Raw genomic sequence first — 14,769 nt, 5'->3', positions numbered from 1 at the left:
AATTAATTTGAAAAACAATCATGAGATGAATATGAACAAAAAAGTTCGAAAATAAGAGAATCATAATATGAACAAGTTAATTCGATGTTCCTAGGTCATCCTTCAGGTAGGTTGCTAATTTTTCTCCTTCTTATGACTGCTAGCAAAAAATTTGATGGTCCAAGGTCATCCTTCAGGTAGGTTGCTAATTCTTCTCCTTGTTTATGACTGCAGGAACTTATTTATTCAGTCCGGGGGGTACATCGGGCGTCCCTGTAGCAATGCTTGAATCCCTTTCCATGGGTAATAAACATATTTTGCTGATAGGTCTCTTAAATGTTCCTTGTGCGGTTTTGAGGGTAACCACCCGCACTTTCCCGTCAGCTCCAGGGTGAGTAGCTAGGATCCTGGCTAGTTTCCACATATTAGGCGGCAGGTTGTCCTCCTTTAGTATGACCATGTCGTCCCTTTCAACAGTCCTGAGGCCCTTGTCTTCCTTCCATTTGGTACGTCTTTGTAATTCTGCAAGATATTCCAGTTTCCACCTGCACCAAAATGTTTGAATCAGTGCATTTAATTTTTGATATTGATTCAATCGATTATATTGTATCTCCCGAACATCCTTCTCAGAGATAGAAGCTATCCCTCCGCCAATCAGGAAATGATTTGGAGTCAAAGGATTCAGGTCAGTCGGATCGTTGGACAGAGGAGTGAGCGGACGTGAATTTAAACAGCATTCTACCTGACACAATAAAGTATATAATTGTTCAAAGGTTAAACTTGAATTATCGGTTATTCTTTTTAAATGATATTTGGCGGATTTCACTGCTGCTTCCCAGAGTCCAGCGAAATTCGGTGACCGTGGTGGAATAAATCCCCACATTATTGACAAATCAGCTAAATATTTTTGAATCTTGTCATCAGATTTCTTTAACTTATCATACAATTCTCTCAGTTGATTATATGCTCCCTTAAAATTGGTCGCATTATCTGAATATATTTTAAAGGGTTTGCCCCTCCGCGCAATGAAACGTTTTAAACAATTTAAAAAGTTGTCAGTGGTGAGGTCTGTTACCAGTTCCAAATGCACAGCTTTCGTTGAGAAACAAACAAAAATGCATAAATAAGATTTCACCAATGGAGCCTTCCTGGTGATACCGCTTTTCATCATGATAGGACCTGCGTAATCAATCCCGGTAACCTCGAACGGCCTGCTAGGTGTTATTCTGTTTTCCGGCAAGTCACCCATGATAACTTGACTGGTTACTGGATTTTTTCTGAAACATACTATACATTTATGTAATATTTGCTTAACAGTGGTTTTTCCGGCAATCGGCCAGAACTGTAATCTCACTAGAGATAACAAAGTTTGTGTCCCTGCATGTAAATGTACATAATGAAGATGTCGAATAATTAATTCTGTTAACTTATTATTTTTTGGTAAAATTATTGGGTGTCGTTGCTGGTATGATAAATGTTTCGCCTTTGTTAGCCTGCCCCCGACACAAATTAATCCATTATTTATAAATGGATTAAGCGACAAAATAACGCTACGTTTATCCAGTGAACATTTATTACTCAAAGCCCTGAACTCATCCTTAAAATGGTAGCGTTGAATTATTGCTATTAGACGATGCAATGTATTGTCCAGCTCCGGCACGCTTAACCTCCCGGTTAATTTACAGTTTTTTGTGTTACAATTATTAAAGAAACGCAATATATATGCAGTTACTCTCTTTAGCTTGTTGAGAGAGGAAAATTTTGAAAAGATGTCCCACTCCGTGACATTAGTAGACACGCATACCGCCTTGGTTTTTATCTCTGGAGGATTTATACAGGAATTTTCTGGCTTCGGCCAGTGATCGGCCTCTCTTATTAGCCAATCCGGACCCTTCCACCAAATATCTGCTTGTAATAGTTTGTTTGCTGTAACTCCTCTTGATAAAATATCAGCGGCGTTTTCCTGCGATGAAACATGTCGCCAATGGGCGGGATCGCCGGCCTCTTGTATCTCGGCAACCCTGTTGGCCACAAAGGTATTCCATCTAGCTGGCTGTCCTCTTATCCAGCATAGTGCGATGGTAGAGTCACACCAGTAGTATGTATCCACCTCAACCATGTTGAGCGCTTCTTTGATGTTTTTTAATAATTTCGTTAACAGCACCGCACCACAAAGTTCCAATTTTGGCAGGGATATGTTTTTTAATGGCGCTATCCTGGACCTGGAAGATATTAACTGAGAGTGCATCTTACCCTCGGCGTCCCTGGATACTAGATACGCACAGGCTCCGTAGGCCTTTTCTGATGCGTCGCAAAAACCATGGATTTGTAGGCTGTTTTGACCCCACAAGATTCTTCTCTTTATTTTCAACAGGTTTATTTGAGATAAATTTTTCATGTAATTTTCCCAATCTTTTAATATTCCCTCGGGTATTTCTTCGTCCCAGGAAGTCTTAGATATCCATAATCTCTGCATAATTAGTTTTGCTACAACCGTTACTGGTCCTAGCAGTCCTAAAGGATCGAACGTTGAGGCGATACTTGACAATATCCGCCGTTTGCTTTGTACGGTACATACTGGTTTTTTCACTACATATGAAAAGTAATCAAACTCACTGTTCCAGATTAATCCTAGTATTTTTTCTTCTTGGGGTTCTTTAGATATCAATCCTTGCATATCTTGACCTGGTTCGGAAGATAATTCTGCCACGTTCGATCTCCATTTTCTTAGATTCATCCCTGCAGATTTTAGTAAACTGATTACCTGTTGTTTTAGAAGGTGGCACGATTCAACGTCATTTCCTCCCGTTAATAGGTCGTCCATGTAAAAGTCATTTTCAATGACATTGCTTGCTATAGGAAATGAAAGTCTATTTTCAATACCTATTTGCTTCAGGCATCTTGTCGCCAGGAAAGATGACGGTCCTAATCCATAAGTCACTGTCCTTAGCTTGTAATGCTTCAAATCCTCATCCTGTGAAAAGCGCCAAACAATTTTCTGTAGATTGCGGTCGCTTTCCTGCACGTTTATCTGACGGTACATTTTCTCTATGTCCGCAGTTATGACTACAGGATGTTTTCTGAAATGTAAAATTTGCATATTTAAATCCTTTTGTATGTTAGGTCCGACCATCAGAGCATCATTAAGGGAAATACCAGAAGATGTTTTTGCCGATCCATCGAACACCACGCGAACTTTAGTAGTGGTGCTTGACTCCTTCATCACCGCATGATGTGGTAAAAAATATGATCTCGCATCGCATTCGGATTTTTGGCACTCTTCCATATGACCCAATTGTAAATATTCTCTCATAAACATGCTATATTGACATTTCAATTCTTTATTGGTGGAAAATTTTCTTTCCAATGTATGAAACCTTTTTTCAGCCATTGACAAAGAACTCCCTAGTTGGTCTATACAAGGGCGGGTTGGTAAGGCTACCGTAAATCTGCCCTCCGTGTCTCTACTATGACACTCTGTAAAGTTGACTTCGCAAGCCTTTTCTTCAAAATTCTGAGGTTTCATGACATCCACCTCTTCTAGTTTCCAGAATCTTTCCATCTGGTTACCTATTTTATTAATGGCTAGATTACAATTAATTGATACTGGCCTTGTTTTAGTGATGATGTCGATCGCTCCGGAAACAATCCAACCGAGTTCAGTCCTTTGAATAGTTGGCCCGCCCTCCGTTAAGCGTATTCGATCATTATTCATTATTTCCCAAAAAACTTCCGCACCCAACAGGATGTCAATTGGAGACGTGACATTGAAATCCTTATCCGCTAGTTGCAAGCCAGATGGGATCTTCAACTCTTGTTTCCTGAAGGTCATTTGGGGTAGGTCGGTTGTTATAGCCTGCAATACTAAACAAGAAATTTTCTTATTATAATCACTATTCACTGCTAACATGTCAATTGTAACTCTTCGATTGATATGTGTGATGCGATTTTGTATTCCAGACACCGGCATATTTATTTTTTCTGTTTTTAATTTTAATTTTTTTGCAAAACTCTCTCTTATGAAATTCGATTGGGCGCCTGAATCCAATAATACCCTCGCTTTGTGTAAACGGTTGTCGCTACCTACGATATTCACGATCGCTGTAGATAATAAAATTATCTTTTCATTTTTATTTAACACCGTATGATTTGCCACTGATGTCGAGCTGTGTGCCTCTTCATTTGTGTTTTCACTATTTAATTCATTAACATGTATCAAAGTATTATGTTGATCACTTGCACAGATTTTACATTTGAATTTATTTTTGCAATCTTGTGTAAAATGTCCTACCCTCAAACATTTGAAACAGGCTCGGGCCTTTTTTAAAAATTCTAATCTTCCTTGGATATTTAATTTGAGAAATTTTTTACAATAATACACTGGATGATTTTCTTTACATAGGATGCATCCGTGTTTGGTTGCTATCAATGAGACAGACAAATCTTTCTTGCGATCATCACGTGTTGTAACATTCTTGTAGGTAGGCCTTTTTTCTTGCAAATTTGTGAACTCCAGTACCTCAACACGTTTGGTTAGACATGTAATAAATTCTTTCAACGTTGGGAGTGCACCATCTATTGGCTGCTCTTCCCAAAATCTACGAGTTGATCCATCCAATTTATTAGATATTAAATATATCATAATCGCGTCCCAGGAATCAACATGTAATCCTAGATTTTTTAACGCTTCTAAATTTATATTAGCCTGATCAATAATATGCCTTAACGCGACTGGACATTCTTGTTTCATATCTTTTAACTGAAATAAAGATGCAACATGCCTATGAACTATTATTTTTTTATTCGCGTAACGTTCCTGCAGTATCTGCCACGCAGATTCGTAATTGTCGTGCGATATGGTCAAGGAGGCAATCAATTTAGCTGCGTCTTTTTTAAGGCACGATTGTAAATAAAAGAATTTTTGAGAATTGTTTAACATATTATTTTGATGAACCAATGCTTTAAAGGTCTCAGCGAATTTAGCATACTCAGTAATTTCACCATGAAATTCAATAAGTTTCAAAGTTGGTAATTTAATTTCACATTTTTCATGATTTACTGTATTCAATAAACCTTTTGCTAATGCAAGTACAGAGAAATATTGATTTTCAAAGGATTCACGTTGACTTACGTGTTCTGCCTCGTCATCCGAAAGTTCTTCGATTTGAGATTGAATTTTTTCAAAGTCATCCAACAATTTTTCGACCTTTTGATAACGTAATTCTAGTTCCGTTTTATCGAGTGTCTTTAAAATATCATTAAACCTTGTCAATTTCGCTTTCAAAATTCCACGCTTGTTGATTAACGGCTTTAACTTTTCCATCTTTAATGGCAAATAATAAACAATTTAACTTTTAACCTCAAACAACTGACAGTTTACGAATTAAAACACGGCGCTGTTAGTAAAAATGCTTGTCAGTGCCAGGGCTGACAACCTTTTAAATCAAAACAACCACTCACCACTGACAACTTTTTAAATCAGAAATTCGCTGAAATTATTTTGTAGCGAGATTCTACCCGTTAAATTTGAATATTCGCGTGAATTATTTTTAATTAAATAAATCCAATGACAAAACTCTTACAATTGAGATGCTCATTTAACAATAATCGTATCAATTTGCAATGTAGGTAGCTATTAAAATTTTATGCAACTGAAAAATCAGAAACAACAATAATTTTTTTTTAAATCTTTGTTGCATATTTAAATATTTGATTTGGGATAATTTGAACTAGGAAGGATTCGGGATTCGGTCACAGTTTTGATAGGATGGCGTTGGGATACTTATCTGATGATGATCTGCATCTTCTTGGTTTTTTGCTGGTTCATATTTCGGCTTTCTGGTGCACGATGCGGCTCGATTGGACCATATGTTACAGTAATGGCCTCGTTAAATTAATGATACCAAGAAATATAATTGATAAGTTTTATTCTTTAAAACACACATCACTGGTAACAAAACAACGACCCTCGAATTCCTTAATTATTTCATGGTTGTTATTGATCCGTTATTTAGAGAGAGAAGAGGAAGAAAATGGGCATGCAAGCCTATTTATAAACTAATTCATTCGAATGTATTGGTATATTTAATCACAATTATTGTCCTTAGGGGAGACATCTGTCGGATATTTCAATTACTCAATACAGATACAAGTGGCATTTTTCGTTGGTTTGATTCTTGGCTAAATTCTGAACAAATTCTAAACACCCGAATTTATTATTCGTCTTATTATTAGTCGCTGGGTAAATTAATTTAAGGTTATTTTTGTGTTTGTTATTATTAAATATTTTTTCAATGTCAAGGGTAGAGACATTGAAAAAATAATTAATAATAACAAACACAAAAATAACCTTAAATTAATTTACCCAGCGACTAATAATAAGACGAATAATAAATTCGGGTGTTTAGAATTCATCGGACAGACATCTAATAAAATTGCCAAAGTCCTCAAAAAGTGTGGCTTAGATATTGCCTTCCGCACAAATAATAACTGAGGATCATCTCTTAAAAACTCAAAAAGTAAGGTACTCAAATTACAAAATAGTGGCATTTATAAACTCCAGTGTGACGAATGCAACGCTGTTTATGTTGGACAAACGGGCCGGTCCTTTAACACTAGGTTCAAAGAACATATAAGATCTTTTAAAAATAATAATAAAATGCAATCTCAATTTGCCAAACATCTCCTAGATGAAAATCACTCACTTAATGATAATAATAAACCAACTCCGTTACACGTACAAAATAAAGGCCGTAAACTGAATCTTTTAGAACAGTTAGAAATTAACAAAAACTCTAATAATCCGAAAGCTATTCTAATTAATGAACAAACAAATATAATTCGTTCACCCCTAGTAGATATCTTCAAACCTAGGGCAAATATGAGTGCACTATGAAGTACTTAATTATGCTATTAAAATAACCCTATGAGTCATCGTTTGGGAATAACTAACATTAAGACATTCAGTCAAATTTAAACATTACACTAATTGGGGAAACTTTGCTGGGGTAATAACCATTAATAATTTCTAATATTTTACCCAAAAATCAATTAAGAAATCAGTAATTGAAATTAAAATACCTACCTAGAAATAATATAAATGTATCGTCTGTAAGTGGGCTACCCACAGTTTGATAATGCCTTCAGAGGGCGAAACAGCTGTCACGCGTAATAATAATTACACAGCAGAACTTGTTTAAAAATAAACTGTTTTTATAAACCCAATAACAATATTATTGAATATATAAAAAAAAAAAAAAAAAAAAAAACTTTTTCGGATATTACAATTAGTCAAATTAGCTTATGCAATGACCATCAATAAATCTCAAGGACAAACTTTTGAACGGGGTGGACTGTTACTTCCTGAACCAGTATTTTCTCATGGACAGTTTGAGCGCAGTCATCGTTATTTATACAAATTCTGACTGATTGGTATACGGATAATATTGTTTATAAAGAGATTTTTTCCTAATGAAAGTGTATAATATTATGTTGTAGATTGTAAAAAATAAAAGTATAATAAATTGTACTTGCTTAAAAAGTTTTGTTTTTTGACTCAATTTATCCCACCTGTAAGGTTTTCCAGCCTAAGAATTAAGAGAGTTTTGGTGTATTTACTTTGACAATCGTTAGGTAAGAGCGTAATATTATTTCACCCAAATATGTAGATTTTTAGGACATATCCCAATAAAATAATTCTTAATATATTTAAAAAAAAATGTAATTACTTTGACAGTCTTTTGGTAAGAGTATATTATTTTACCAAAGTTATATGTAATATTGTAATATGTTGATATTTTTTTTTATTTTCAAATTACATATAAATATTTTGCAATTTAAGTTTCGATTTAAAAATTAAATCATTTCGGTGGTATGGAAGAGGAAACATTTTTCTCATTGACGAGATTTATTTTGGGGTGAGGGGTGTTTAATGGTTCAGAATGTCTTTCTATTATATATCTACCCATTGATCTAATATCTACCTATTAAATGTAACTGTTAGTATCACTCAAACTGGGCGAAGCCCAACCAAGTGCCGCCCGCAGGGCCTAGCAGCAAAAACCCGCGGAGCGGGTTTTTAACTGCTAGTTCGCATCATATATTCTCCTTGCACTCCTTTCTTAACTCATTCGCTCTACATGCCCAAACCATCTATGTTTCCATTTCTTAATCCTACTCATTACGCTAACATCTGAACTCTTTGTGGATCTCCTCATTTCTCACACGATTATACATGGTTTTACCACACATACGCCTCAGGGATATCAGGAGTATCAGGGATAATCAACGAGTACCATTATATTAATTATTTTCAAATGATGTAGACAGTCACATCCATAAAGTCATAAATCTTCACAGTCGTCGACATTGTTAATAACTTTGCACTCTTTACGGATCTCGACATTTCTCACACGATCACACATCGTTTTTCAACACATACACCTCAGGAATCTCATTTCAACAGCATTCAATCTACTTTCATCCTTTTATCCTAGTGCCGACTTGCACAATACATAATTTATCACGTTTCTACGGGACTGGAAAAGCTATGAAGGGTGAGTTGTCCTTATAAAACGGTAAAACCAATTGTCAAAGATTGAACAGATTTTCCTCCAATTTCAGTTCATTGCAATAAATATATAAAAATCCGAAAAAGTGTTTTAAATTCTAGGAATGAAATGTACTGTACCTTTTCTGTTCCCCGTAATGATTTTGGCTTGAATTAAGTTACAGCTGAAATTTTTATAGCACCGCTTTTGTGAGATATCACCTCAGGGGCGCTTTCCGTTGAAGTACATCCTCATTGATTGCATAAACATTACTATTTTTAGGGCACAATATGGTACGTTGACTCATCACTAAGGCATCAGGAGTTGTATGTGTCTCACTGTATATATAGTGAATAATATCTTGACAAATATTTACATTGGGAATAAGCACAGATGATTCTAATGTTCCTTCTACCGAAGGAAGTTTGCCATCTTCCAAGTCCAAAAGCCATTTAGAAAATATATTTTCACTTTCTAAAGCTCTGACATTTGTTTTTAATTGAAAAGTTTTCAAATGGTACCAAAGTATGCTGCTTTTTATGCAAGCGGCAATTAATTGTCCTCGTGAAGTACGTCGACACACTGGAAGGATCTGACGAAAGTCTCCGCCCAAAACAATAACTTTGTTACCAAAGACAGAATCACTTCCCATGATATCACGTATAGTACGCTCAATAACTTTTAAAGCTACACCTGGTGCTTCATCCCATATTATAATATCTGCTTCCGTTATAATTTTCCGATTCTTTGATGTGACCTTACATGTTGTATTGTCCTGTAAATTGATGGGTAAATTAAAAGCAGTATGATAAAACTCTTTTACCTTTTCGTCTTAGAGTGTGAATTAAAGTTTAGTTAAGGTATGTTTTCCCTGTTTCGCCTGGGCCATCAATGAAGAAACATTCATTGTCATCATTTTCATGTGAAAAAACTTATTCAAAATAGAATTATATGCTTGAAGTTGTACGTCATTGAGTTTGGCAGCCATCAATTCACCTAAAGTGTTTTCAGAAATTACATTAAAATCAGATACTTGTCCAAAACTGCAACTTTCATCAGGTTCAGGTAAGCCCTGCATTCTGCAAGATGAATTCTCCTTCATAAGAATATCCTGTATGTTTAAAAGACAAAGATTAATTAATAGCTGTTTCTTCAGCAACACCACGATGAAAAAAATCTTCAACCGAAGATCGAAGGGATACATTGTATTAAAATTAAAACAAATAGATGTCTAAGAATTTTAGGCATCAAATACAATGAAGCCTCCGTCATGCACTGCGTCCATTATCGTATGTCATCAATGATGTTGCCGCCTCCCCGCTGTCGCCTCGTCCACTTTTTACCAGCTGAAAAGACATAGTTATTTGGTACATCTTGATACAGAATAGAGCGTCCCTCAATATCTTTAAGATTTAATTGGAACCACGCTATTAAAGAGGTGTTCCTTGTAGATGCTTCCCTAAGAGCCTGTTCCTCCCGCCCCTCTACAAAATAAACAGATTGGCTGTCGGGTAAATGTAAAGCCAGAAGTAAAATTGAGTGAGATTGATCATGTATAGATAAGTGAGAAAATCTCTAAAAACCCAGTATAAATAAATAAATACTATCCAAAGAGGAACAAATTTCAACATTAAAATGAGCATCATATTTTTTGCTTAGGAATGCATTATATGGAACAACAAATCGATTGTCGATACGTATATCCCGAACAACGTGATTTTCAGAAAAATTATCACGTATCCTGTACTCTGGGTAGCCTGCGGAATTATTATCAGTAGCATCTTTAAATGATTTGGGGAATTTTTTAGAGCACTTACCGTATACCATGCAGACTGACCTTGGATTAAGTACGCCACATGGTCCATGAATGTTATTTTTTTAAATAATATGGTACAAAGCCGTTCTTCGGATGGGGTAGTTCTGCAGATACGGCATTATCAATATCAGAAGCTGTATACAACTTATCTTGGCTGCAAAGTGTAAACACACCATGTAGATGAGGGAGTCCTCTTTTTTGCTGTTCAATTGTATACACCCAACAAATTACCTTTCCAAAAACATGTTTCTCAGTCATATCATGAATAAATTCCTTGACTTTTAGATGGAAAACCTTGGCTACCATATCAGGCCTGTCCGCGGCCGATTGATAATGTTCCAATTCGGTTGGTATTTCTGGCCATTTGGGATTGCATGTAAAAGTTATGACGACGACAGGACGACCAAATTTACGTACCATTGCCATTGAAACTTGATAAAGTTTATTCACATGGCGTGGTCCACCAGTAAATGAAGATGGAAGAATGACTGTATTACCTGCACATACTCCTCTATCAGTGGCTAAATTTCTTACATGGTTTTGCAAACCTTGATAGCATTCCACTCTGAGGTGTCGTTGGTTTTTCCTAATGTAATCTAGGCGACCAGATAGGTAAATAATGTAAGCATGAATTAAATACTGTTGAAAAAGTTTACCCGCATAATGGATTGGATTAAATATGTTTCTTCGCACTGCTAATTTACTTGCATAAAACTACATAGCAGTTACAGTATGACATTGAACAGTACAGAAATCAGCATGATGCTGAAAGCCTGGAGTCCAACCACATTCACCTGATGGAAATAGTAGTGGGAAAACCATGGGATCTAAATGCTTTGATAAAGTTGCCATCCTTTGAGGTCCTTCAACATTTTTAGGTTAAACAGCGATATCTATACCCGATGACAAATTCCCGTCTGTCTGCTACGTAAACCATGGCGATATCGTGAGAACTGGTTGGAGCATTGTACCTCTGATGAATGTGTAAATAATAGACGTATATCTCTCACCTGCCCACCCTCAGCCGCAATGCGTATTTCTTCTTCCATGACAGCTTCTTTTAGTTCAATCATCAATTATTTGCATTATATTTTTATAGCAATCGGCATAACATGAATGACTCATACGCACTCTAACAGCCTCATCAGGATCATATAGATAAAGCTGAGCATAGGAAGGTATTTTACCTGCAACTTGTATACTTCTGGAAGTCAGATGATAAACCTAACCAATTTTTTTTAAACAATATGGACCATTACCTGGGATATTAGCTATTTGCGCTCCAAATGAGGCAAATCTATTAGCACTGTATACATCTAGTAGCATTTGTATTGACAAACAAAATTCCTAAAGTTTTTAGATTGACTACAGTCTCCTGTCAATCATTCGTTAAGTACTGGAGGATAAGCTAAAATTTGTGGTATATGGCACTTCAATCGCTTGGTAAATTTCCCTCTCATTCGAACATTCCGAAATTTGACCAATTCTGGTAAAATATTGCCCACATACCTTTTAGCCATAGTAATTAAATTGAAATAATAATCTGAAAACAAAATATTCACAGCGATAATTTTTAAAAGAAATATCTACGGTTATCACGTCAATAACAATTCTGTAATTATCACATAATAAACATGACAGCTGATGACAGCGAATGGGGTCGGTGTTGTAATATCAAAAAATAATTAATTACGTATAAGTATCGAGTGGAACTGGTTATTTTTTATTTAATTTATAATGGTGGATTTATAATTATATATTATATTTATTATTTATAATTATAATATATCTCACATTAAATAATCACACTGACATTGTAAATTGCTTGACACTAACTGGCTATAAAAGTTTTTTACATTGATTGGAAATCCATATACGCTGGCAACACTGAACAATCTGTCTTTCGCGTGAATAATGATAAAAGTCAAATTTTAATACGTAATTGTGGATAATTTTTACTGTAATGTAACGAATCCAATGGATTGTCAACTTTCTAAAACATATTCTCTTCGATATTATCCAAAAATTATATGAGCATCGTGTCTTAATTTTCAAATCGTGTCTTTTCAAGTTAGCGGAATTTAACCGAAACAGACAATTTAAATTTGACCAATCAGAGGGCCTACACCGTCCAGACGTTGGAGTATTAATAATATCAGATGCGAACGGTAGCATAAGTCGGAGACGCCCAAAGAAGACATGGCACGATCAAGTCAATCAGATACTTGAGTCGGGCCATGTCAAGAGTCAGAATAATAGAAGAGTATTTAAGAGACGATGTATGAATGTGAATGAAGCAAGGAGTGTGTCGTGTGACCGAGTTATTTGGCGGTCCGTCCTCTCTGCCTACCTCTGCGGCGAAACAGCGTGATGGTTAGTTAGTTAGTTAGGCACGAATTTAATGCTGGAGACCAGGTTTTAATGTTCTCGGCCGCATTAATATAGGTTATGGTGCTCTGAGGACAGCGTTTCAAAAAAGCTTTCAAGGTCAAATAAGAACAACGATTATTCATAGTTTTGAAATAGATATATAGTTATTATGCTGATACAATTACCTACACATCAATAAAAACACACTTTCCAACCGATAAAGGGTGTTTTGGTTTCACATTGAATAAGACTTTGAACTTTGAAGGTACACCCACCCTGTCCCACCCCGGTATAGGTGACTTATGGTCACCCCTTCGGAGCTCTCGCATGAATCTAATTTTTTTGAATGAAAGGCTCTACAATTTATATAAATGAAGCTAGGCCTTCAAAGTCCCCGCATACGGTGTTATGAAGCGGTATGCAAGCGCTTACAAGTACTAAACTAAGGACAACACAGAAAAATAAACAACAAAACAATCAAGATTAAGTGTCAGGCAGATAGTTGGTGGAGGGGACCCACACTCCAGTACCTGTAAACACATAAAAGTAAAGTAAACAATAGAGTGAAGGGGGAGTTTCGCCGAACCACGACTGGCAGTCCTGTTGAGAAATTGGTGGTGGTTGGGGCGACTGGTGCAGGTCAGGACTTCCACACCCCTTAGCCGACCACCCGGTGGTGCCCTGAAGATAAGTATTGGAAAAAGAGGGATAAAACCCTAAAGAACCTAGGGGAAAGAAGCGTCAGGAGGTCGGAGGCAGGGTGGAGGTTACCCCAGCCCGCACAGTCACCCCTCTGACCACCAACGCTCATCAGGGGTGGCGCAGGTGATTGGCGGAGTCCCCCGGTAAGAAAGAATAATAAGAAGCTCCAGTCGTGCATGCGGGGACGAGGCCCGTTATCCAACCCCTAATGGGGAAAATAAACAAAACAAAACAGACAACGGAGTTCAGTTCTCGCCTGTAAACTCGTTGCTGTTACTAAAAAAAAAAAGAAAAGAAAACCGGAAAAAATACATGTAAAAATAAGAGAAAATAAGAGGAAAAATGAAAAACAATAATCAATCCAAAAAGTGCCACATAAGGGCAACGGTAAATAAGTAAAAACAAAAGTAAAGGTGTAAAAATAAGATCTGCATGGTCTGTAAAGAGGACAGTAAGTATTGAATAAGATAACAAAGTAAAGTAAGAGAGATAATTAGTAAACACAGATATATAAGAGTGCTTACAGTGTCTGTAAAAAGAAAAACAGTGTGTTAACCTTAGACAGGGAAAAAGAAACATATGAAAAGAAAACAGAAAATAAGAATTAAAATGTACAAGACAAGTTAATTAAAAAAAAACAAAATATAAACGAATGGAAATCATCTGCAACAGCTGTTACAGTAAAAAAAAAAAGAAATAAGATAAGAATAATAAAATAAGAAAAACAGAATAGCATATACAATAATGAAAGAGTTGTAAAAGAATAAGTCATGGAGCAGGAGCAGTACACCGGGGGTTCCCAATTATTACACTAGTCAACGACTTTAAGCACAGGCCATCTCTCAACCCAGATCCGAGTAAACTTCCTCAAACATTCGAAATTCACACTGTTAGAAACAAGATCGGTGTTCCACACCGGTCTAATGGGGACATTCAGACCGTCTATCATTTCGTCTCTGGCATCCTTCAAAATCTCACAGTGCCACAGAATGTGCTCGGCCGACTGATAATTATTGCCACAAGCGCAATTGGGGTGGGTGGACAGGGCAAAGCTGTGAAGCCTTCCCCTGAATTCCCCATGTCCTGAAAGGAGCTGCGTAACGTGATGGTCCAGTTTGAGGAAGGCCCCTTCCATTCTGAGTTTAACTGAAGGGAAGAAGGAGAAGGTCCATCTTCCCTTGCTCGACCTATCCCAACGGACCTGCCACTCTTTGAGCGACAGGTCCCTCATCGTTCGGAGCAGTCCTGGGAGAGTTCCTGGTCCACCCGGTGTCAGGACGACACCAAGGTGGTTGGCCGGGGATCCACGGATTAATCGCTGCTTCGCTAACACCTCCCTAATTTCTAGATCGA

At 36.6% G+C, this 14,769-nt stretch overlaps 1 protein-coding gene across 4 annotated transcripts; it reads right to left on the bottom strand.

The window, feature by feature from the left end:
• Positions 1–201: 201 nt before the first annotated feature.
• LOC149414539 (uncharacterized) lies at positions 202–5,165 on the bottom strand. 4 transcript variants are annotated; one of them, XR_016304140.1, is made up of 2 exons: positions 5,111–5,165; positions 202–1,266 (listed from the first exon to the last, which is right to left on the bottom strand). XR_016304140.1 is itself a non-coding variant. In XM_089644305.1 (2 exons), exons 1-2 carry the CDS (start codon positions 5,125–5,127, stop codon positions 218–220), a joined length of 324 nt encoding a protein of 107 aa, XP_089500431.1. In that variant the 5' UTR covers positions 5,128–5,153; the 3' UTR covers positions 202–217. The 4 variants fall into 4 exon arrangements, 1 of the variants encoding a protein (XP_089500431.1); XR_016304138.1 differs by having other exon boundaries at positions 202–3,843; positions 5,111–5,164; XR_016304139.1 differs by lacking the exon at positions 5,111–5,165 and having other exon boundaries at positions 202–524; positions 1,115–5,022.
• Positions 5,166–14,769: the final 9,604 nt, after the last annotated feature.

The sequence above is a fragment of the Hesperophylax consimilis genome, chromosome 20 (assembly GCF_061612785.1).
Source record: "Hesperophylax consimilis isolate HC1 chromosome 20, BYU_Hcon_1.0, whole genome shotgun sequence".
Lineage (NCBI taxonomy): Eukaryota > Metazoa > Arthropoda > Insecta > Trichoptera > Limnephilidae > Hesperophylax > Hesperophylax consimilis.
The sequence above is the reverse complement of the archived record's forward strand: the minus strand, read 5'-3'. Positions and strand labels throughout refer to the sequence as shown.